We start from the raw sequence: 24,150 nt of genomic DNA on the forward strand, positions 1-24,150 counted from the left end.
GTCCTTTGGCCCATCGAGTCTGCCCTGACCTGCCCACATAATTCCACTTGCCAGCACTTTAAAAGTTTATTTATTCGTCAGTAGTTAGGCTTACATTGACACTGCAATGAATTTACTGTGAAATTCCCCTAGCCGCCACACTCCGGCGCCTGTTCGGGTACACCGAGGGAGAATTTAGCACGGCCAATCCCCCTAACCAGCACGTCTTTCGGACTGTGGGAGCAAACCGGAGCACCCGGAGGAAACCCACGCAGACACAAGGAGAACGTGCAAACTCCACACAGACAGTGACCCGAGCCAGGAATCGAATCCAGGTCCCTGGCGCTGTGAGGCAGCAGTGCTAACCACTGTGCCACCGTGCTGCCCTTGGACCATAGTCTTGAATGTTATGATGTGCCAAGTGCTCATCCAGGTACTTTTTAAAGGATGCGAGGCATCCCGCCTCCACCACCCTCCCAGGCAGCGCATTCCAGACCATCCCCATCCCCTGGGTAAAAATGTTTTTCCTCACATCCCCCCTAAACCTCCCACCCCTCACTTTTAACTTGTGTCCCTTCATAACTGACCCTTCAATTAAGGAGAACAATGGCTCCCAATCCACTCTGTCCATGCCTCCCATAATCTTGAACACCTCAATGAGGTCGCCCCTGATTGGATGATTAAACCGATGATTGGGGTGGCTGCTTGACTGGGTGGGGCAGTTGGAGACAGGAGGTCATGTGATGCGCCGTCCAGGAATGCGGCCAATCAGACTTGGCGCCTCTGTGGCTGATCCTGTTGCTTTCTTTTCCCGCAGGGCGCAATCTTCCTGTTCTTTTCAGGGAGAATTGAAGAAATCAAAGGGAACCTTGATGAGGTAAGGAACATGCCCACAGGGTTGATTTTGATTTGATTTATTGTGGTCACATGTATTGGGATACAGTGAAAAGTATTGTTTCCTGCACGCGATACAGACAAAGCATACCGTTCATAGAGAAGGAAAGGAGAGAGTGCAGAGTGTAGTGTTACAGTCATAGCCAGGGTGTAGAGAAAGATCAACTTTAGTGCGAGGTAGGTCCATTCAAAAGTCTGACTGCAGCAGGGAAGAATCTGTTCTTGAGTTGGTTGGTACGTGACCTCGGACTTCTGTATCTTTTTCCTGACGGAAGAAGGTGGAAGAGAGAATGTCCGGGGTGTGTGGGGTCCTTGATTATGCCGGCTGCTTTTCCGAGGCAGCGGGAAGTGTAGACGGAGCCAATGGCTGTCTGTTGTTGGGGACAAGTGCCCTTCTTTTGTCTCAGGTCAACTGCGGTTCAGCGCGTATCTCTCTTGCCTCCAGGTCAGGAGGTTGTGGGGGTTTGAGTTCCACTTCCAGTGACACGAACACGAACAGATCCAGGCTGATGCTCTGGCACGGCACTGGAGGGAGTGCGGCCCTGTCAGAGGTGCCCATTGTTTGGATATTAAACCAAGATCCCGGTGGGCTTAAAGGAACACTTTGCACAGAAGGGCAGGGGAGTTATCCCTGGTGTCCTGGCCAGTATTTATCCAGTAATCAACACTGCAAAAACACATACTCTGGTCATTGGCACCTTGTTTGTGGGAGCTTGCTGGGTCCAAACTGCCTTTCCTAGATATCTGCTAATGTAGCTTGGTATCAGCCTTTGTTTGTGAACAGCCCTGTGAAACACCTTGAGATGTAATACCGCAAGAAGTTGTGCTACATAAACACTTATCATGTTCCCTTTCTAAAACAGAGTATCATAGGAAATAGGAGCAGGAGGAGGCCATTTGGCCCTTCAAACCTACTCGGGCATTCATTGGATCACAAATAGCTTGATCCTGTCTGTGGTAACCCACTGTTGGCTTATTACCTGTATATGTGACATGCCTGGACACATCCCTGCCGGCCCTACCCGAGACTCCTCCCCGCCCCCCCCCCCCCCCCCCCCCCCCCCCGCCCCCCTCGTCCAGGTATTAAGGCAACTGCTCCCCACCCGCCTGCCTCAGTCTGGACCAGTTCATCGGCATGGGTGTGCTCCAAGTCTTTTGCTAATAAAAGCCTATTTGTTCTTGCATACAAACTAGTCTTTGCTCGATTGATAGTGCATCACTGTCTTCCCCCCTTTTCATAGAATCCTTACAGTGCAGAAGGAGGCCATTCGGCCCATTGAGTCTGCACTGACAACATTCCACCCAGGCCCTATCCATAAGACATAATGGCAGCATTAGGCCACTCGGCCCATCGAGTCTGCTCCGCCATTCAATCGTGGCTGATATTTTTCTCATCCCCATTCTCCTGCCTTTTCCCCCGATCCCCTTATTAATAATTCTCTCCATAACCTCACATATTTACCTTGTTAGTCCCCCTGGCACTAAGGGGCAATTTAGCACGGCCAATCCACCTAAGTTTCACACCTTTGGACTGCGGGAGGAAACCGGAGCGCCTGGAGGAAACCCACGGAGAGAACGTGCAGACTCCGCACAGACAGCGACCCGAGGCCGGAATCGAACCCGGGTCCCCTGGCGCTGTGAGGCAGCAGTGCTAACAACCCATGCCACCTCAAACTCCAGATTGATATTGAATTCAAATTTTCCCACCTGCCATGGTGGGATTTGAACCCGGGTCCCCAGAGCACTACCCTGTGTCTCTGGATTACAAGTGCAGTGACAATACCACTACGCCACCACCTTTTCAGTACTGGTAGAGCAATGAAAATTCCAAGGTGCCGCTGTGGAGCAGAGTTAGGCCGCTCGGCCCATCGAGTCTGCTCTGCCATGCGTGCCGCCCAGACTGTACCTGAAGGCAGCCCTGTATGTTACAGTAACTTGTACTGTGTGTGTGTTTGCTGTAGGCGATTGGAAGGTTCGAGGAAGGCTGCGCGGCACAGCAGGCCTGGAAGCAGTTCCACCACATGTGCTACTGGGAGCTGATGTGGTGCTTCACCTATAAGCAGCTGTGGAAAGTGGCCTACTTTTACGCTGACCTCCTCAGCAAAGAGAACCGCTGGTCGAAGGTGAGGGACTGGAGTGGTGGACGGCTGGGGGATGCGTGGGGGAAGTGCGGGGCTGATCGGGTGGGGGAGAGTGGTGACGACTTAAAGAGTTAGTGTTTAAAGACTGACCCCCCCCCCCCAGGAACACCCCACACCAATGAACGATGCAACAGAGATTCTCCACATCAGGAGCTCTGGGTTTTAATGAGCCTTTAAAACTATGGGCGGGATTTTCCGGCCAAGCTCACCTGGAAAATCCCGCCCGAGGTCAACGGACAGTTGCATGATTCCACAAGCCCTCCCTCCCCCCACCCGCTATGATTCCCGTGTATGAGTGGAAGTAGAGAAAGTGTTTCCACATTGGGGGAGACCAGGACCAAAGGTAATGCATGTAAGATAATCCCACTAATAAGTCCCAATATTTTAACAGTGGGCTTGTCAGCCAACTCGGAATCCATTAAACCAGACTGGAAGCCAATCAATCTTAATCCTTCATAAGAAGATAAATCCTTTATTGAATGAGAGAATCCCGACAGTGCAGAAGGAGGCCATTTGGCCCATCGAGCCTGCACCGACAACAGTCCCACCCAGGCCCTATACCTGTAATCCCATGTATTTACCCTAGCTAGTCCCCTTGACACTAAGGGGCAATTTAGCATGGTCAATCCACCTAACCCGCACATCTTTGGATTGTGGACGGAAACCGGAGCACCCGGAGGAAACCCACGCAGACACAGGGAGAAGCCCATAAGATATAGGAGCAGAATTAGGCCATTCAGCCCATTGAATCTACTCTGCCATTCAATCATGGCTGATAAATTTCTCAACCCCATTCTTGCACCTTTTCCCCGTGACCTTGATCCCCATACCAGTCAAGAACCTATCTATCTATGTCTTAAATACGCTCAATGACCTGGCCTCCACAGCCTTCTGCGGCAAAGAGTTCCACAGATTCACCACTCTCTGGCTGAAGAAATTCCTCCTCATCTCGGTTCTAAAGGCTCGAGACACCCTTTAGGTTACGGGGATAGGGTCTGGGTGGGATTGTTGTTGGTGTAGCCTTGATGGGCCAAATGACCTCCTTCTGCGCTGTAGGGATTCTATGATTCTATACATTAAATCAATCCCTTCAGTCCCCTTTTATTGACTTTTCTGTAGCGGTCTGGTACAGCTAAGGGTCTTGCTAGGCCATTTCAGGGGGCAGTTAAGAGTCAACCACATTGCTCTGGAGTCGCATGTAGGCCAGACCGGGTAAGGACGACAGATTTCCTTCCCTAAAGGGACATTAGTGAACCAGATGGGTTTTTAATGACAATCTGATAGTTGGTTACCAAAGAAGGTCGTAGGTTACAGGAAGATATAGATGGGATGGTCAGATGGGCAGAGCAGTGACACACTGAGTGACCTCTCAGAGGGTGGTGAATCTCTGGAATTCTCTGCCCACTGAAGTGGTGGAGGCTACCTCCGTTGAACATGTTTAAATCACGGATAGATGGATTCCTGATCGGTAAGGGAATTAGGGGTTATAGGGATCAGGCGGGTAAGTGGAACTGATCCACTTCAGATCAGCCATGATCTTATTGAATGGCGGGGCAGGCTCGAGGGGCTAGATGGCCTACTCCTGCTCCTATTTCTTATGTTCTTACATTGCCTTTCATCCTGGTAAGTGTGAGGTGATTCACTTTGGAACAAGTAACAAGACAAGGGAGTACTTAATAAATGGCAGGATATTAGGAAACTCAGATGGATCTTGGTGTACTTATTCACAGATCCCTGAAGGCGGAAGAACGGGTGAATAAGATAGTTGAGAAGGAATATGGGATACTTGTTTTTATCAGTCATGGTATTGAGTACAAGAGTGAGGAGGTTATGTTAGAGTTGTACAGAACATTAGTTAGGCCACAGCTGGAGTACTGTATACAGTTCTGGCCATCTCACTATAGGAAGGATGTGATTGCACTAGAGGGGGTACAGAAGAGATTCACCAGGATGTTGCCTGGGATGGAGCATTTGAGCTACAAGGAGAGACTGGATAGGCTGGGATTATTTTCTTTAGAGCAGAGAAAGCTGGGAGGGGACATGATTGAGGTGTATAAGGTTCTGAGGGGTATGGACAGAGTGAGTGGGGAGCAGCTGTTCCCCTTGGTTGAGGGGTCAATCACGAGGGGGTGTAGTTTTAGAGTGGGGGGCAGGAAATTGAGAGAGAATTTGAGAAAAACCTTCTCGCTCAGAGGGTGGAGGGAATCTGGAATGCGCTGCCTGGGAAGGTAGTGGAGGCCGGAAACCTTACAACCTTTAAAAAATATTTGGATGAGCACTTGAAACATCATAACTTTCGAGGATCTGGGACAAGTGCGGCACAGGGGTTAGCACCGCTGCCTCACAGCGCCAGGGACCCAGGTTCGATTCCTGGCTCGGAACACTGTCTGTGCAGAGTTTGCACATTGTCTGCGTGTGTTTCCTCCGGGTGCTCTGGTTTCCTCCACAAATGTGCGGGTTAGGTTGATTGGCCATGATAAAATTGCTCCTTAGTGTCAGGGTGATTAGGAGGGTAACGATGTGGGGTTACGGGGATAGGGCCTAGGTGGGATTGTGCTCGGTGCAGGCTCGATGGGCCAAATGGCCTCCTTCTGCACTGTAGGGATTCGATGATAAAATGGGATTAGCGCAACTTTAGTTATTGTTGGTGCAGATTCGATGGGCCGGAGGGCCTTTTATACGCAGTATGACTCTCTTACTGAGGCTCGCTTACAATTCCAAATTTCATTGACCAATGGAATTTAAGTTTCACCAGTTGTGCTGTGTGGTTTTGACACATCATCATGATGTTCCTCTCATGTTTGTCTCAACAATGTTCACAAACCCAATACTTCCTAGCTTAGGGGCTTTAAAAAAAAAGGGCAGCATGGACAAGTTGGGCCGAAGGGCCTGTTTCCATGCTGTAAACCTCTATGACTTCCAAACCCAACTTGGAACTTCTAGAAACATCTACACAGGGCAAATTTAGTTTGAGATCTTAATTATGATGAGCGGAAGGTACAAAGAGAAAAGATTGTGCGTTTGTTGAGCCATTTAGTTAGCGGCTTTTCCCAGAAAGATCCGGAAAATCTTGACCGTCAACGAATTGCAGTTAACCTGGTTTCTTCTCTTGTTCTTCAGGCTATGTATGTCTACATGAAAGCAGCGTATCTGAGCATGTTGCCTGCACATGAATCTAAACCCTTCGGAGACAATGAAGTCGAACTCTTCAGGTGGGTCAAAGTCCTTAAGGATATTTCTTCCCAATTCCGCTGAGCGAGTGAGGACTCCCCCCCCCCCCCCCCCCCCCCCCCGCCACTCCCCAACAACTTTTCACACCCCCATTTACATAATCCTCCTCCTGCATTATCTGTGTCGGTACCACAGAGTAATGTCCATATTCAACCAACAATGATGTGGGCAGTGCTGGGAAGGCCCGGCGTGACCTGCTGAGGTGGACGCCCTGAGGATAAAATCTAAAGACAAGCCTTGGAGATTTCCAGTGATTGGGGCCATGACTGCTTCCATTGGTGGCTTGTTCCACTGTGGGATTGTCCGTGGGAAGAACGATTGTTGGTACCCTGCCTTGGAAACAAATGGGTTGGAATTTTCTAGCTGTTCCCGCCGGCGGGATCCTCCAGTGGGATTTTCCAGTCCCGCTTAAACCGAACCTCCCGAGACGGGTTTCCCAGTGGCAGGGGGTGCATACAATGGGGAGCCCCATTGACAGCGGCAGCACCCCCCTCTCAAACAATGACGAGACAGAGTACAGGAATGAGATAGAGAATCTGGTGAACTGGTGCGGCAACAATAATCTCTCCCTCAATGTCAACAAAACGAAGGAGATTGTCATCGACTTCAGGAAGCGTAGAGGAGAACATTCCCCTGTCTACATCAATGGGGGCTAAGTAGAAATGGCCGAGAGCTTCAAGTTTCTAGGTGTCCAGATCATCAACAACCTGTCCTGGTCCCTCCGTGCTGACACTATAGTTAAGAAAGCCCACCAATGCCTCTACTTTCTCAGAAGACTAAGGAAATTTGGCATGTCAACTATGACTCTCTCCAACTTTTACAGATGCTCCAGAAAGCATTCCTTCTGGTTCTATCACAGCTTGGTATGACTCCTGCTCTGCCCAAGACCGCAAAGAACTACAAAAGGTCGTGAATGTAGCCCAATCCATCACGCAAACCAGACTCTGTCTACACTTCCCGCTGCCTCGGCAAAGCAGCCAGCATAATTTGGGACCCCACGCACCCTGGACATTCTCTCTTCCACCTTCTTCTGTTGGGAAAGAGATACAAAAGTCTGAGGTCACCGACTCGAGAACAGCTTCTTCCCTGCTGCTGTCAGACTTTTGAATGGACCTACCTTGCATTAAGTTGATCTTTCTCTACACCCTAGCCATGACTGTAACACTACATTCTGCATTCTCTTCTTTCCTTCTCTATGAACGGTATGCTTTGTCTGTATAGTGCGCAGGAAACAATACTTTTCACTGTAGGTTAATACACGTGACAATAATAAATCAAATCAAATAAGGGGACCAAAACTGTGCATAATACTCCAGGTGCGGCCTCCCCAATGCCTTGTATAGTTGCAACAATATTTGCTTACCTTTATATTCTATTCCTTTAGCTATAAATGCCAACATTCCATTCGCCAGTGAGGGAGGGCACCATTTCTGTCATTTCCCACTGGTCCGCCCCATATTTTCTGGAACATGGCCACTCTACGTATCTCCTTCCTCTGCTGCAGTCATTCTCATTCCAATTCTTCAATCAAGGATCTAATGTTCTGGGGACCCAGGTTCGAATCCCGCCACGGCGGATGGTGGAATTTGAATTCAATTTTAAAAATCTGGAATTAAGAATCTACTGACGACCTTGAAACCGTTGTCGGAAAAACCCATCTGGTTCACTGATGCCCTTTAGGGAAGGAAATCTGCCGTCCTTACCCGGTCTGGCCTACATGTGACTCCAGAACTACAGCAATGTGGTTGACTCTCATCTGCCCTTGGGCAACTAGGGATGGGCAATAAATGCTGGCCCAGCCAACGATGCCCATGTGCCATGAATGAAAAAGTTGATCCAGGCAAGTTGTTCGGTACAGTGACCGATTCAGATCCAGTCCCACCTCGCTGGAGAAGTATGCAGTGTGATTCAGTACAAGGCGTGCTTTGGTGAACTGAGTGGATGTAACATTCATGCATCGTCTGGTAACACTCAGGAAATCATTGCAGCCGACCTGGCTGCCCTTGGGGTAATCAACCTGCTTTGCCTCAGTACCTTAGATAATTTTTTTAAATGTTTCAAAGCTGGGTCCCTGGCACTGTGAGGCAGCAGTGCTAACCACTGTGTCACCTTAGAAATTAGATTTATTTCTGAAAATACCAGAATATGGCATGTGCTTAATTTGAGACAAGACTTGCGGTAAATATAGCCGGAAAAAAGGACGACTTTGGATCAATGTTCCCAAAACTGTGTCTGAAAGTCAAGCCTGGGTCTGTTGTGGACTAATTGATTGGTATGCTTCAACAACACGTCTATTATTGTATAATGCCACCATTAGGATGGCAGAATGCCAGTGAGATGGACCTTGGTGTTGTATATGTGTCTCCAATGCCACATTCCTATAAATAATCACTGCTGAAAGGCGAGACTGAGGATTGGAGGCAGAATACAGACTGTACTCAACCCAACCGTACTTGTAAAACCCAGAACAAAATGATTTGATTTATTATTGCCACATAGATTAGTATATAGTATACAGACAAAGCATACCGTTCATAGAGAAGGAAGGGAGAGGGTGCAGAATGTGGTGTTACAGTTATAGCTAGGGTGTAGAGAAAGATCAACTTGATGCAAAGTAGGTCCATTCAAATGTCTGACGGCAGCAGGGAAGAAGCTGTTCTTGAGTCGGTTGGTACGTGACCTCAGACTTTTGTCTCTTTTTCCTGACGGAAGAAGGTGGAAGAGAGACTGTCCGGGGTGTGTGGGGTCCTTGATTATGCTGGCTGCTTTGCCGAGGCAGAGGGAAGTGTAGACAGAGTCAATGGATGGGAGGCTGGTTTGCGTGATGGACTGGGCTATGTTCACGACCCTTTGTAGTTTCTTGTGGCGTTGGTCAGAGCAGGGGCCATACCAAGCTGTGATACATACGGAAAGGATGCTTTCTATGGCGCATCTGTAAAATGTCTATTCTTGCATGCGATCCCCTGATTGAGCAGCACTTGCTGAATAATCCTGAGTTTTCTATTATTCATTTATGGGATGTGGGTGCCGCTGGCTAGGCCAGCATTTGTTGCCCATTCCTAATTGCCCCTTGAGAAGGTGATGGTGAGCTGCCTTCTTGAAACGTTGCAGTTCCTGAGTTATAGGTACACCCACAGTGCTGTTGGAGATGGAGTCCCAGGATTTTGACCCAGCGACAGTGAAGGAATGGCGATATATTTCCAAGTCAGGATGGTGCGTGACACAGAGGGGAACACTCCACGTGGTATCTGCTGCCTTCTGTCCTTCTAGATGGTAGTGGGTTTGGAAGGTGCTGCCTAAGGAGCCTTGGTGAGGTTGCTGCAGTGCATCTTGTAGATGGTACACACTGCTGCTACTGAGCGTCGGTGGTGGAGGGAGTGGATGTTTGTGGATGTGGTGCCAATCAAGAAAGTTGCTTTGTCCTGGATGGTGCCGAGTTTTGAGTGTTACACAGACAAGTGGAGAGTATCCCACCACACTGCTGACTTGTGCCTTGTAGATGGTGGACAGGCTTTGGGGAGTCAGGGCGGGAGTTACCCGCCACACAATTCCTAGCCTCTGACCTGCTCTTGTAGCCACAGATTTATATGGCTGGATCCAGTTCACTTTCTGGTCAATGGTAACCCCCAGGATGTTGATAGTGGTGGATTCAGCAATGGTAATGTAATCGAATGTCAAGGGCAATTGCTGCTTGCCTGGCACTTCCGCGGTGTAAATGCTATTTACCATTTAGCCCAAGCCTGGGTAGTGTCCAGATCTTGCTGCATTTGGACATGAACTGTTTCATCATAGGAGAAGTCGCAAATAGTCCCAAACGTTATGCTATCATCAGCAAACACTTCCGAGTGCGTTCATAGCTTCCAATTTTAAGATATTCAATTGTAACGTGACTTATTTACACTTGCTGGAAGTAATGTACATCCATATCGAGAGAGCCAGTCGCTACAAACAAAATTAGCTCGGACCTTGGGGAACCGATAGTTCCTCACCTACAGTGGTTAGCACTGCTGCTTCACAGCGTCAGGGACCCAGGTTCGATTCCCGGCTTGGGTCGCTGCCGGTGCGGAGTCTGCACGTTCTCCCCGTGTCTGCGTGGCTTTCCTCCGGTTTCCTCCTACAGTCTGAAAGACGTGCTGGTTAGGGTGTATTGGCCGTGCTAAATTCTCCCTCAGTGTAACCTGAACAGGCGCCGGAGTGTGGCGACTAGGGGATTTTCACAGAAACTTCATTGCACTGTTAATGTAAGCCTTTCTGTGACTAATAATTAAACTTTTTTTTATTCGTTCGTGGGACATAGCTGGCCAGCATTTATTGCCCATCCCTAGTTGCCACGAGGGCACTTGAGAGTCAACCACATTGCTTTGGCTCTGGAATAACGTGTCGGTCAGACCTGGTAAGGACGGCAGATTTCCTTCGCTAAAGGACATTAGTGAACCAGATGAGTTTTTCTGATAATCGACAATGGTTTCATGGTCATCAGTAGATTCTTAATTCCAAATATTTGTTTTTATTGAATTCAAATTCCACCATCTGCCATGGCGGGATTCGAACCTGGGTCCCCAGAACATTAGCTGAGTTTCTGGATTAATAGTCTAGCAATAATACCACTAGGCCATCGCCTCCCTATGCTTTCTCCGTGGCAAAATCCTGGCCAATTATAGTTGACTTGTCAACCAACCAGCACAATTTTCTCCGATAATATAAATTGTGATTATTTGAAATTTGGTATTCTTGTGTTTGGCCTGATGAGTTGCAGATGAAAAGTTTCGACAGCATGTCTCTTTTCAGTGATATTCATGTTACTATTACCTGGTTTAAAACCAAATGCACAGTGAGTATAGACAGTAGTAAATGCATGTTTGTTGTTCATCAAAATCTAATCTAAATATCTATGTTATTTTTTTAACTGAGAACTGCTCTCAATCTGTTTTTCTTGCTCTCTTGTAGACAAGTCCCCCTGCTGAAACAGAAGATAGCAGGAAAGTCTCCTCCCACTGAGAAGTTTGCCATAAGAAAAGCCAGGAGGTACAAATCCAACGATGCCGTGAGGCTGCCTGTGCCAGCACTAGTAAGTTCCACATAAATCCTCCGTAATCCTGCAGTGACTATGGCCTAAATAAGGAGGTTTGCTTATAAAGAGGCCACTTTGCAATAGAAAAGCCTCCGTCTGTCACATTCTAGATTTAAAAAGTCCGGAGGAAAGAACAGGATAGGGGAGCAAGTGCTTTAGATCAGGCTGAGACTGTGTTGACAGTCGGAACAGAGGAAGACTGGGAGAGGCTAAAGTATTTTTCTATTTGTGTGTGGGATGTGATGGAGCCAGCTGGGACACTGGTTGTAAAGTACGATTTGTTGAGTGTTATATATTTAAAAGGGTTGCAGATTGCTTCAAGAACTGTTCACGTGATTTGATGGTGATGTCATTAGGGAGCTGGAAGAGGCTGCTGTTTTACTTTCAGTCTCGCACTCTGTGGGGAGCAGAAAGAGCAGCTCTCCAATAAACCTGTTGTATGCTACTTTGAATCCACGTGTGCAAACCGCACATTTCCTTTTTGTGTGGAACCCACACCCCTAAGTTTAAGGGAGATGTGCGGAGGAAGATTTTCACGCAGTGAATGGTGGATGCCTAGAATGCGCTGCCAGAGGAAGTAGTGGAAGCAGGCACATTAGCAACACTTAAGAGGCATCTGGATGGGTGGATGAATAGGGGAGGAATAGTGACTGAGGGAGGGCAGAAGCATTTTTTTTTAGTTTAGTTAGGGCATCATGATCGGCATGGGCTTGGAGGGCTGAAGGGCCTGTTCCTTCGCTGGACTGTTCTTTGCTCTTTGCGCTAACATAGTTAGGGCCTCACAGCGAGTTGACTATTTCTGGCTGTTGCTGGACTTATCTCCAGGTCTGCTCTCCCAGTTTTGGCACCAGTCCCCAGATTTTCCTGTGGCAGACCTTTGCAGGGTCGACCAGGCTGGGTGGTCCCATCCTGGTGCCTGGGTTGAGTCCTTCACTCGGTTTTAATCCTTTACTCCCATCGAAGAACGCCTTGCGTTGAGTAACCCTGTATACTGCTCCCTCTGAGGTGACCTGAACCAGTCAATGCCGTGAGCCATCTCACTCCCCGAGTGGCTCGCTCGGCCATTTCAGAAGGCGGTTCGCGAGTCAACCTCCCAGTTTTGTAGGCGGCGAGAACTGGGGAACGGTGCGGCCAGGCTTCACTTCGACAAAGTGAGGATTGGGAGGGGAGGAGGACGGTGGGTGTGAGTCAGCTCCGTTCTGTCAGTGGGATTTCTCAGCTGCGGCTCCGAGCACCAAGGATTGGTTCACCATCCAGCCTGAGCCATCAGTCTAATCCTGTCAGAGGCGTGCAGCTGTGGCGAGATTGAGCATTGTCGTCCTCTCCCAGTGACCATTAGGGGGCGGCACGGTGGCCCAGTGGTTAGCACTGCTGCCTCACAGTGCCAGAGACCCGGGTTCGATTCCCGGTTTGGGTCACTGTCTGTGTGGAGTCTGCACGTTCTCCCCTTGTCTGCGTGGGTTTCCTCCGCGTGCTCCGGTTTCCTCCCACAGTCCAAAGATGTGGAGGTTAGGTGGATTGGCCATGCTAAATTGCCCCATAGTGTCCAAAGATGTGGAGGTTAGGTGGATTGGCCATGCTAAATTCTCCCATAGTGTCCAAAGATGTGGAGGTTAGGTGGATTGGCCATGCTAAATTGCCCCTTAGTGTCCAAAGATGTGCAGGTTAGATGGATTGGCCATGCTAAATTGCCCCTTAGTGTCCAAAGATGTGCAAGTTAGGTGGATTGGCCATGCTAAATTGCCCCTTAGTGTCCAAAGATGTGCAGGTTAGATGGATTGGCCATGCTAAATTGCCCCTTAGTGTCCAAAGATGTGCAGGTTAGATGGATTGGCCATGCTAAATTGCCCCTTAGTGTCCAAAGATGTGCAGGTTAGATGGATTGGCCATGCTAAATTGCCCCTTAGTGTCCAAAGATGTGCAGGTTAGATGGATTGGCCATGCTAAATTGCCCCTTAGTGTCCAAAGATGTGCAGGTTAGCTGGATTGGCCATGCTAAATTGCCCCTTAGTGTCCAAAGATGTGCAGGTTAGGTGGATTAATGGGATAAATGTGTGTGATTATGGGGATAGGGCCTGGGTAAGATCCTCTGTCGGAGAGTCGGTGCAGACTCGATGGGCCGAATGGCCTCCTTCTGCACTGTAGGGATTCTATGATTCACTGTCGGATGGATACGTGTCTTAAGATAATAGTGAAATTCTGCGAATGTCGGAATCTGAAACAAAAACGGAAAATGCTGGAAAATCTCAGCAGGTCTGACAGCATCTGTGGAGAGAGAGAATAGAGCCAACGTTTCGAGTCTGGATGACCCTTTGTCAGAGCTGAAACGTTGATTCTATTCTCTCTCCACAGATACTGTCAGACCTGCTGAGATTTTCCAGCTGTTTCTGTTTCAGAGCAATGCATAGTTGACACTAGTTTTTAAAGGTTTACAAAGGTTTTCGAATATCTTTGCAACCACAAAATGTTGGCACTCATGCTCACAGCTTAGTTGCCAGAAGCTTTTGTGGCGTCTGCTTGCTTTGCTCTGAATCCGCACCCAGGCCTAACCAATGAAGCACAGCAAACATAGATCAGACACACTCAATCGAACACGGAATGATTGAACACTACAGGGACAAGAAGCCTCTTAGAAATTGACCAGTAGATTTTCTTTATCAAATGCCCCTCTCCCTCTCTGCAAATAGGAGATGATGTACATGTGGAATGGCTTTGCAGTCATTGGTAAACAGCGGGAGCTGACGGAAGAGATGCTACAAACAATCAGTGAAGCTGAGGCAGTGCTGGAGCAGACCGCATGTATGTATTTAACCTAATCGCCAAGGGGCACCTTACACTGAACGCCTTGCTATGTCTGTCTCTCTCTCTCTAAGATGCTGGGAAGGGTTTCACACTCGGTGAATTTTTTGAGGTGCACTTTCTCTTATTTTTGGCAAGCGCGCCTGCCAAGATATGCACAGCAAGATCCCAAATGGAATAAAGGCCCAGCTAATGGAGTAGGCCATTCAGCCCCATGAGACTGGCTCCGCCATTGGTGGAAAGCCCAACCGTGCCACGTCCATAAGATGTAAGAAATAATAGCAGGATTAGGCCACTCAGCCCCTCGAACCTTCCTTCCCATTCATGGCTGATCTTATACTTCACCTTCCTGCCTGTACTCCATACCCTTTGACTCCCTTTTGTAGTTCAAATATCTGTCTAACTCACCTTTGAATGTACTGAGTGACCCACAGCCTCCCCTACTCCCTGGGGAGGAGAATTACAAAGACTAACGACCCTCTGGGTGAGGAAATGGAAACGTAGAATCATAGAAGCAAGAGGAGGCCATTCGGCCCTTCGAGCCTGCTCCGCTATCTATTTTCATCAAGGCTGATCATCTGATTCCCCCCTTCCACCCCCCCCCCCCCATATCCCTTGATCTCTTTAGCCCCAAGAGCTATATCTAATTTCTTGAAATCACACAATGTTTTAGAACATAGAACATTACAGCGCAGTACAGGCCCTTCGGCCCTCGATGTTGCGCCGACCAGTGAAACCAATCTAAAGCCCCTCTAATCTACACTATTCCAATATCATCCATATGTTTATCCAATAACCATTTGAATGCTCTTAATGTTGACGAGTCCACTACTGCTGCAGGCAGGGCATTCCACGCCCTTACTACTCTCTGAGTAAAGACCCAACCTCTGACATCTGTCCTATATCTCTCACCCCTCAATTTAAAGCTATGTCCCCTCGTGTTAGCCATCACCATCCGAGGAAAAATGCTCTCACTATCTACCCTATCTAATCCTCTGATCATCTTGTATGCCTCTATTAAGTCACCTCTTAACCTTCTTCTCTCTAATGAAAACAACCTCAAGCCCCTCAGCCTTTCCTCATACAATCTTCCCACCATACCAGGCAACATCCTGGTAAATCTCCTCTGCAGCCTTTCCAACACTTCCACATCCTTCCTATAATGCGGCGACTAGAACTGTATGCAATACTCCAAGTGCGGCCGCACCAGAGTTTTGTACAGTTGCAGCATGACCTCATGGCTCCGAAACTCAATCCCTCTACCAATAAAAGCTAACACACCGTACGCCTTCTTAACAACCCTACCAACCTGGGTGCCAACTTTCAGGGATCTATGCACATGGACACCGAGATCTCTCTGCTCATCCACGCTACCAAGTATCTTACCATGAGCCCAGTACTCTGTATTCCTGTTACTCCTTCCAAAGTGAATCACCTCGCACTTTTTGGCCTCAACTGCTTCCTGTGGTAGTTAATTCCAACACCCTCTGGGTGAAGAAATTTCTCCTCACCTCAGTCCTAAAAGGTTTACCTCTTATCCTCAAACTCTGACCCCCTAGTTCTGGACTTCCCCCACCCTCAGGAACATTCTTTCTGAATCTTCACCGTCTAATCCTGTTAGAATTTTATAAGTTTCTATGAGATCCCCTCTCACTCTTCTAAACTCCAGTGAATATAATCCTAACCGACTTAGTCTCTCCTCATGTGACAGACCTGCCATCCCAGGGATCAGCCTGGTAAACCTTCACTGTTACCTTCAGGTAAACCTGAAGCCTGTTTTAAAAAGGACACCTCTTATCATTGTTCTAAGCTTCCCCACAAGGGGAAAAATCCTCATAGAATTCTTCTAATATTGAATGATCAGTGCTGCGGACCAAGAACAGGGGTTGAACTTCCAACCATGGATTGTGAAGGAGGTTATTCGGCCCATTGAGTCTGTGCCAGAGCTTTTGAAGAGTATTCTAGTTAGTCCTACTCTCCCTTTGTAGAATCTCTACAGTGCAGAAGGAGGCCATTTGGCCCAACGAACCATCACCGACAACAATCCCACCCAGGCCCTATCCCTGTAACCCCATGCATTTACCCTAGCTAGTCCCCGTGACACTAAGGGGCAATTTAGCACGGCCAATCCACCTAACCCGCACATCTTTGGACTGTGGAGGAAACTGGAGCACACGGAGGAAACCCACGCGGACATGGGGAGAACGTGCAACTCCACACAGACCCAAGCCGGAATTGAACCCTCCTGGATCCTGGCATTGTGAGGCAGCAGTGCTAACCACTGTGCCTCATTTCCCTGCAGTTAATCATCCAAGGGCGGCACGGTGGCACAGTAGTTAGCACTGCTGCCTCACAGCGCCAGGAACCTGGGTTCGATTCCTGGCTCGGGTCACTGTCTGTGTGGAGTCTGCACGTTCTCCCCGTGTCTGCATGATCAACCTAACCCGCACATCTTTGGACTGTGGGAGGCAACTGGAAGAAACCCACGCAGACACGGGGAGAACGTGCAGACTCCGCACAGACAGTGACCCAAGGTCGGAATTGAACCCTGGTCCCTGGCGCTGTGAGGCAGCAGCGCGAACCACTGTGCCACCATGAATGTGTGGAATTCACAACCACAGAAAGTAGTTGAGGCCAAAACATTGTGTGATTTCAAGAAGGAATTAGATATAGCTCTTGGGGCTGAAGTGATTAAGGGATATGGGGGGAAGGGGGGGGGGGGATCAGGACATTGAATTTGATGATCAGCCATGATCAAAATGAATGGGGGAGCAGCTTGAAGGGCTGAATGGCCTCCTCCTGTTTCTTGATTCTGTTTCTGTGTGACTCCAGAGCCACAGCAATGCGGTTGACTCTTAACTGTCCTCTGAAATGGCCAAGTAAGCCACTCAATTCAAGGGCAACTAGGGATGGGCAGTAAACGCTGGCCCAGCCAGTGATGCCCACATCCCTTGACAGGACAAAACAATGTGCGGAATGTGAGAGCGCACTTTATATTCCAAAAATCATTTCAATGAAGAATTGCTTTTCAGCTTAGAGCTAAGCCAATTGCGAGCTTCACACAAAAGATTCTTTGAACACTATGGGTGACACAGTGGTTGGCACTGCTGCCTCACAGCGTCAGGGACCTGGGTTCGATTCCGGCTTCGGCTCACTGTCTGTGTGGAGTTTGCACGTTCTCCCCGTGTCTGCGTGGGTTTGCTCCGGTTTCCTCCCACAGTCCAAAGATGTGCGGGTTAGGTGGATTGGCCGTGCTAAATTCTCCCTTAGTGTCAGGGGGACTAGCTTGGGTAAATGCATGGGGTTATGGGGATAGGGCCTGCGTGGGATTGTTGTTGGTGCAGGCTCGATGGGCCAAATGGCCTCCTTCTGCACTGCAGGGATTCTTTGACTGCCACAGAAGTTGAAACCCAACTCTGGCGCATACAAGGTACATTTCAGAAATCAGGTTAAAATCATGGCTCGAGGAACCAGGCTCAGTGTGATTAAAAAGAATGATTTCTCTGTTCTATATAGAATCATGGCATCTTTCACACCCACCTTAGACGGCCTCTGTTCAATGCCTCACCTGAGAGATGGCACTCCGGACAGTGCAGCACTCCCTCAGCACTGCACTGGGAGAATCAGCCTAGATTTTATACTCCAGAGTTCAGAGTGGGACCTGAACCAAAAATGTGCTGGTTGGGTTGATTGGCCATGCTAAATTGCTCCTTAAGTGTTAGGGGAATGTCAGGGAGATTAGCAGGGTAAATATGTGGGGTTATGGGGATAGGATGTGATTGTGGTCGATGCAGGATCGATGGGCCGAAAGGCCTCTTTCTGCACTCGTAGGGATTCTATAATTCCACGAGCCTTGGATTCCGAGGACGACCAACTGTGCCGCTGTGGGCTAAACGTGACTGAATTGTCTTCCCGGGACCTGGGCACCTTCCAGGCTGCTAATATTACCTGGTTTCATGTTTTCCAAATAAGGGAAAAGGATGCCCTCAAAACCCATCTGGTTCACTAATGTCCTTTAGGGAAGGAAATCTGCTGTCCTTACCCTGGTCTGGCCTACATAGGAATTCGGCAAGTTCAGCCCTTCGAGCCTGCTCCGCCATTCAATCAGATCATGGCTGATCTCTCCCTGGTCTCAAATCCACCTCCCCACCTCTTGCCCACATCCCCTTATCCCGTTCATTATCAGAAATATATCTATCTCCTTCTTGACACCATTCAATGATTCAGACTCCACTGCGCTATGGGGCAGCGAGTTCCACAAATTCACCACCCTCTGCCAGAAGTAGTTCCTCCTCATCTCAGTTTTAAATCTACCGCCTCTCAACCTATACCTGTGACCTCTTGTTCTAGATTGCCCCACAAGGGGAAACATTTGGTCCACATTTACTTTATCAATGCCTTTTAAAAGTTTATATACCTCGATCAGATCCCCTCTCGTCCTTCTAAACTCCAGCAAGTACAATTACAAACAGGCTGGCATGGTGGCACAGTGGTTAGCACTGCTGTCTCACAGTGCCAGGGACCTGGGTTTGATTCCCGGCTTGGGTCACTGTCTGTGCGGAATCTGCACGTTCTCCCCGTGTCTGCGTGGGTTTCCTCCGGGTGCTCCGATTTCCTCCCACAGTCCGAAAGACGTGCTGGTTAGAGTGCATTGGCCGTGCTAAATTCTCCCTCAGTGTACCCAAACAGGCGCCGGAGTGTGGCGACTAGGGGATTTTTAGTTTAAAGTTTATTTATTAGTGTCACAAGTAGGCTTACCTTAACACTGCAATGAAGTTACTGCGAAAATCCTCTCATCGCCACACTCTGGCGCCTGTTCGGGGACAATGAGGGAGAATTTAGCACGGCCAATGCACCCTAACCAGCACGTCTTTCGGACTGTGGGAGGAAACAGGAGGAAACCCACACAGACACGGGGAGAATGTGTAAACTTCACACGGACAGTGACCCAAGCCGGGAATGGAACCCGGGTCCCTGGCGCTGTGAGGCAGCAGTGATAACCGCTGTGCCACCGCAATAACTTCATCGCAGTGTTAGTGTAAACCTACTCGTGACGCTAATAAATAAACTTTGAGACTGTTTAATCTCTCCTCTGTATGTCAACCCTTTCATCCCCGGATTCCATGTGACTCCAGACCCACAGCTTGACTCTTGACCTCCCTCTGTCAAGGGCGAGAGTCAACACTGGGAGCGATCAGTGTATGACGATCCCCCGGTCCACACCTCTGCAGCTTTCGCTTTGGGTCCCGTTCCACCAGACTAATTGCCTGTTCTTACCCCACTCCCCCCAGCCAACGAATACCTGACTGACGACAAGTGCGTGGTTAAACTCTTGAAAGGCTTGTGCCTGAGGCATTTGGGGAAGATTCTAGAAGCGGAACAATGCTTTGTCTACATTTATCATAAGTAAGTACAAGCAAGCGTCTCGGGGAGGAGGGGGTGAACGCGGCAGCTACAGAATCGCATCGACGGGGCTAATCTTTCCAACCCTTTGTTGACAGCGAGAAGAACATTAAATATGATCACTACTTGATTCCAAACGCACTTCTGGAACTCAGTCTGCTTTTTATACAACAGGCGAGAAAGGAAGAAGCGATTAAATGGTTGAGGCGAGCAAAGTGAGTACTTTTTTCCTTAATTATTTTGATTTTATTAGTGTCACAAGTAAGGCTTACATTAACACTCAATGAAATTGCTGTGAAAATCCTCTAATCGCCACACTCCGGCGTCTGTTTTGATTTTGATTATTGACACATGTATTAACATACAATGAAAAGTATTGTTTCTTGCGCGCTGTACGGACAAAGCATACCATTCATAGAGAAGGAAAGGAGAGAGTGCAGAATGTAGTGTTACAGTCATAGCTAGGGTGTAGAGAAAGATCAACTTAGTGTGAGGTAGGTCCATTCTAAAGTCTGACAGCAGCAGGGAAGAAGCTGTTCTTGAGACGGTTGGTACGTGACCTCAGACTTTTGTATCTTTTTCCCGAAGGAAGAAGGTGGAAGAGAGAATGTCCGGGGTGTGTGGGGTCCTTGATTATGCTGGCTGCTTTGCCGAGGCAGCGGGAAGTGTAGACAGAGTCAATGGATGGGAGGCTGGTTTGCGTGATGGATTGGGCTACATTCACGACCCTTTGTAGTTCCTTGCGGCCTTTGGCAGAGCAGGAGCCATACCAAGCTGTGACACAACCAGAAAGGATGCTTTCTATGGTGAATCTGTAAACATTGGTGAGAGTCGTAGCTGACATGCCAAATTTCCTTAGTGTTCTGAGAAAGTAGAGGCGTTGGTGGGCTTTCTTAACTATAGTGTCGGCATGGGGGGACCAGGACAGGTTGTTGGTGATCTGGACACCTAAAAACCTGAAGCTCTCGACCATTTCTACTTTGTCCCCGTTGATGTAGACAGGGGCATGTTCTCCTTTACACTTCCTGAAGTCGATGACTTCATAACATTCATAATCATAGTCGATAACCTGCACATCTTTTTGACACTAAGGAGCAATTTAGCACGGCCAATGCACCCTAACCGGCACATCTTTGGACTGTGGAGGAAACCGGGGCACCCGGAGGAAACCCACGCAGGCACGGGGAGAACGTGCAGACTCCACACAGACAGTGACCCGAGGCCGGAATTGAACCCGGGTCCCTGGCACTGTGAGGCAGCAGTGCTAACCACTGTGCTGTCCCATGGACATTTCCATAACTTATCCATGGAAACACACCCCAACAGAGTGGGGAGGGTCAAATGCAGGGACAGGGATAAAATGAGGACAATGATTGCATTTAAAATGGTTTTACACTAGGTGGTGCTGTTTGATAATCTATCCCAACATTCCACCTTTTGCTGCTGAATTTATGGCCAATTGAAGCAGATTCATGAACAGCAAATGCACCCTGATGCTAAAAACTCAGTAGGACATTAAAACGTCCAAGCCAATTTTGCACGCAGCAAGCTCCCAGGAACGGCATGGTGGCACAGTGGTTAGCACTGCTGCCTCACAGCGCCAGGGACCCGGGTTCAATTCCCGGCTTGGGTCGCTGTCTGTGTGGAGTCTGCACATTCTCCCAGTGTCTGCGTGGGTTTCCTCCGGGTGCTTCGGTTTCCTCCCACAGTCCAAAGATGTGCGGGTTAGGGTGCATTGGCCGTGCTAAATTCTCCCTCAGCGTACCCGAACAGGCACCGGAATGTGGCGACTCGGGGATTTTCACAGTAACTTCATTGCAGTGTTAATGTAAGCCTACTTGTGACACTAATAAATAAACTTTAAAAAAAAATTAGGGCAGCATGGTGCCACAGTGGTTAGCACTGCTGCCTCACAGTGCCAGGGACCCGGGTTCGATTCCCAGCTTGGGTCACTGTCTGTGTGGAGTCTGCACATTCTCCCCGTGTCTGTGTGGGTTTCCTCCCACAGTCTGAAAGATGTGTAGGGTAGGTTGATTGGCCAAGCTAAATTGCTCCTTAGTCTTAGGGGGATGTCAGGGGGATTAGCACGGTAAATATGTGGGGTTACGGGGATAATGCCTGGGTGGGATTGTTGTCGGTACTGATTCGATGGGCTGAATGGCCTCCTCCTGCACTGTAGGGGTTCTATTCTTCTCTGATGACCAGAAAAATGCGTTTCTAGTGACGTTGACGGGGAGAATTTGTCTTTGAAGCAATGTCATCAGATGTCCATCTGAGCAGGCAGATGGGGCCTAGGTTCAGCCTCTCATCCAAAAGGTGACTCACCTGACAGTGCAGCACTCCCTATACTGGGTGCAACTGCTTCCGATTTTAGCCCTCGAGCCGATGGGGTCGGGTTTGAACCTACAACCTTCTCACTCACAGGGCCAAAGTCCTGCCCACTGAGACATGGCTGGGAACTCTCAAACTGTGGAGATGCCGGCGTTGGACTGGGGTAAGCACAGTAAGAAGTCTCACAACACCAGGTGAAAGTCCAACAGGTTTATTTGGTAGCAAATACCATAAGCTTTCGGAGCGCTGCTCCTTCGTCAGATGGAGTGGAAATCTGTTCTCCAGCAGTGCACAGACACAGAAACCAAGTTACAGAATTTGATTTCTGTGTCTGTGCACTGCTGGAGAACAGAGACCACTCCATCTGACGAAGGAGCAGCGCTCCGAAAGCTTATGGTATTTGCTACCAAATAAACCTGTTGGACTTTCACCTGGTGTTGTGAGACTTCTTACTGTGCTCTCAAACTGGACAGATCCCTGAAGGCAGCAGAATAGGTCAGTTACGAAGGCATAAGGGACACTTGCTTTTATCAGTCAGGGTATAGAGTATAAGAGCAAGGGGTAATGTTGGAGCTGTATCGAGCGTTGGTTAGGCCACAGCTGGAGTACTGTGTGCAGTTCTGGTCACCTCACTATAGGAAGGATGTGATAGCACCAGAGTGGGTACAGAGGAGATTCACCAGGATGCTGCCTGGGATGGAGCTATAAGGAGAGACTGGATAGGCTGGGATTGTTTTCTCTGGAGCGGAGAAGGCTGAGGGGGGACATGATTGAGGTGTTTAAGATTCTGAGGGCTATGGACAGGGTGAATAGGGAGCAGCTGTTCCCCTTGATTGAGGGGTCAGTCACGAGGGGCCATAGTTTTAGGGTGAGGGGACAGGAGATTCAGAGGGGATTTGAGAAAAGAAAAATCACTGAGGGTGGTGGGAATCTGGAATGCGCTGCCTGGGAAGATAGTGGAGGCCGGAAACCTTACAACCTTTAAAAAATATTTGGATGAGCACTTGGAATATCATAACTTTCAAGGATATTGGACAAGTGCTGAAAAATGGGATTGGCACGACTTTAGTGGTAGTTATTGTCGGTGCAGACTCGATGGGCCGAAGGGTCTTTTTCTGCACTGTAAGACTGTATGAGTTAGAATCATAGAATCCTTGCAGTGCAGGAGGAGGCCATTCAGCCCATTGAGTCTTCACTGACCACAATCCCACCCAGGCCCTATCCCCATAACCTCATGCATTTACCATGGCCAATCCACCTAACCGACACATCTTTGGATATCATAGAATCCCTACAATGCAGGAGGCGGCCACTCGGCCCATCGAGCCTGCACCGACCACAATCCCACCCAGACCCTATTCCCGTAACCCTGCATATTTACCCTGCTAATCCCCCTGACACCAGGGTCAATTTAGCATGGCCAATCCACCTAATCTCCATCATCTTTGGAGTGTGGGAGCACCCGGAGGAAACCCATGCAGACATGGGGAGAACGTGCAGACTCCGCATAGACAGTGACCCAAGTCGGGAATCGAACCCGGGTCCCTGAGGCTATGAGGCAGCAGTGCTAACCACTGTGCCACCATGCCACCCTTTGATTGGGGATCAAGGATAAATATGTTTCTGGGTTTGACTAGTGGGAGGGCGTGTTCTGCTTTCCCTGTAACTCTATTGCTCTCTCTCTCTCTCTTTCTCAGGCAAAACTACAAGGACTATTCCATGGAATCCAGGACGCTTTTCCGAATACACGCCGCTCTTTCCAAACTAAAGGCGGAAAAGGACGAGAATGGGTTTGAGGTGACCGCCCTTTAGTGGGAGGGGGGAGGGGGGAGGGGGGAGGGGGGCAAACCCGATCCAAAAACAACAGAGGACTTAACAGATGTAAAAAGTGGCTTGAGGTTGGTGGGAGCAGAGTTAGAAATAAATGGAAATGCTTCCGCCCCAGAGAATACCTGGGGGTCCGGGGGTGGGGGATATTAATTTTTACTTGGTGGGATATTCGAGAGCTTGAGGGAAGCTGGTCTGCCCAGGCTAAGTCTCAGACTCATACAGACAGGGAAGGCAATAGCTAGATACTAATCCAGAAACTGTTCTGGGGACCCGGGTTCGAATCCCGCCAGGGCAGATGGTGGAATTTTAATTCAATTTTTAAAAAAAATCTGGAATTAAGAATCTACTGATGACCATGAAACCATTGTTGAAAAAACCCATCTGGTTCACTAATGTTTCTCTCGGGAGGGAAATCTGCCGTCCTTACCCGGTCTGGCCTACATGTGGCTCCAGAGCCACAGCAATGTGGTT

The 24,150-nt window shown here is 48.8% G+C and overlaps 1 protein-coding gene across 1 annotated transcript in view; it reads left to right on the forward strand.

Moving 5' to 3' along the window:
- Positions 1–23,669, forward strand: part of LOC144507780 (tetratricopeptide repeat protein 39A) — a 76,706-nt gene extending 53,037 nt beyond the window's left edge. Inside the window, exons 11-18 of the mRNA XM_078235063.1 lie at positions 797–856; positions 2,835–2,996; positions 6,135–6,226; positions 11,193–11,313; positions 14,004–14,115; positions 19,407–19,521; positions 19,617–19,733; positions 23,547–23,669. Coding sequence (XP_078091189.1) covers positions 797–856; positions 2,835–2,996; positions 6,135–6,226; positions 11,193–11,313; positions 14,004–14,115; positions 19,407–19,521; positions 19,617–19,733; positions 23,547–23,661 — 894 coding nt within the window. The 3' untranslated portion in view covers positions 23,662–23,669. The remainder of the gene's footprint in view (positions 1–796; positions 857–2,834; positions 2,997–6,134; positions 6,227–11,192; positions 11,314–14,003; positions 14,116–19,406; positions 19,522–19,616; positions 19,734–23,546) is intronic.
- Positions 23,670–24,150: the final 481 nt, after the last annotated feature.

This window comes from Mustelus asterias, chromosome 19, assembly GCF_964213995.1.
Source record: "Mustelus asterias chromosome 19, sMusAst1.hap1.1, whole genome shotgun sequence".
In the NCBI taxonomy this organism is placed as follows: domain Eukaryota; kingdom Metazoa; phylum Chordata; class Chondrichthyes; order Carcharhiniformes; family Triakidae; genus Mustelus; species Mustelus asterias.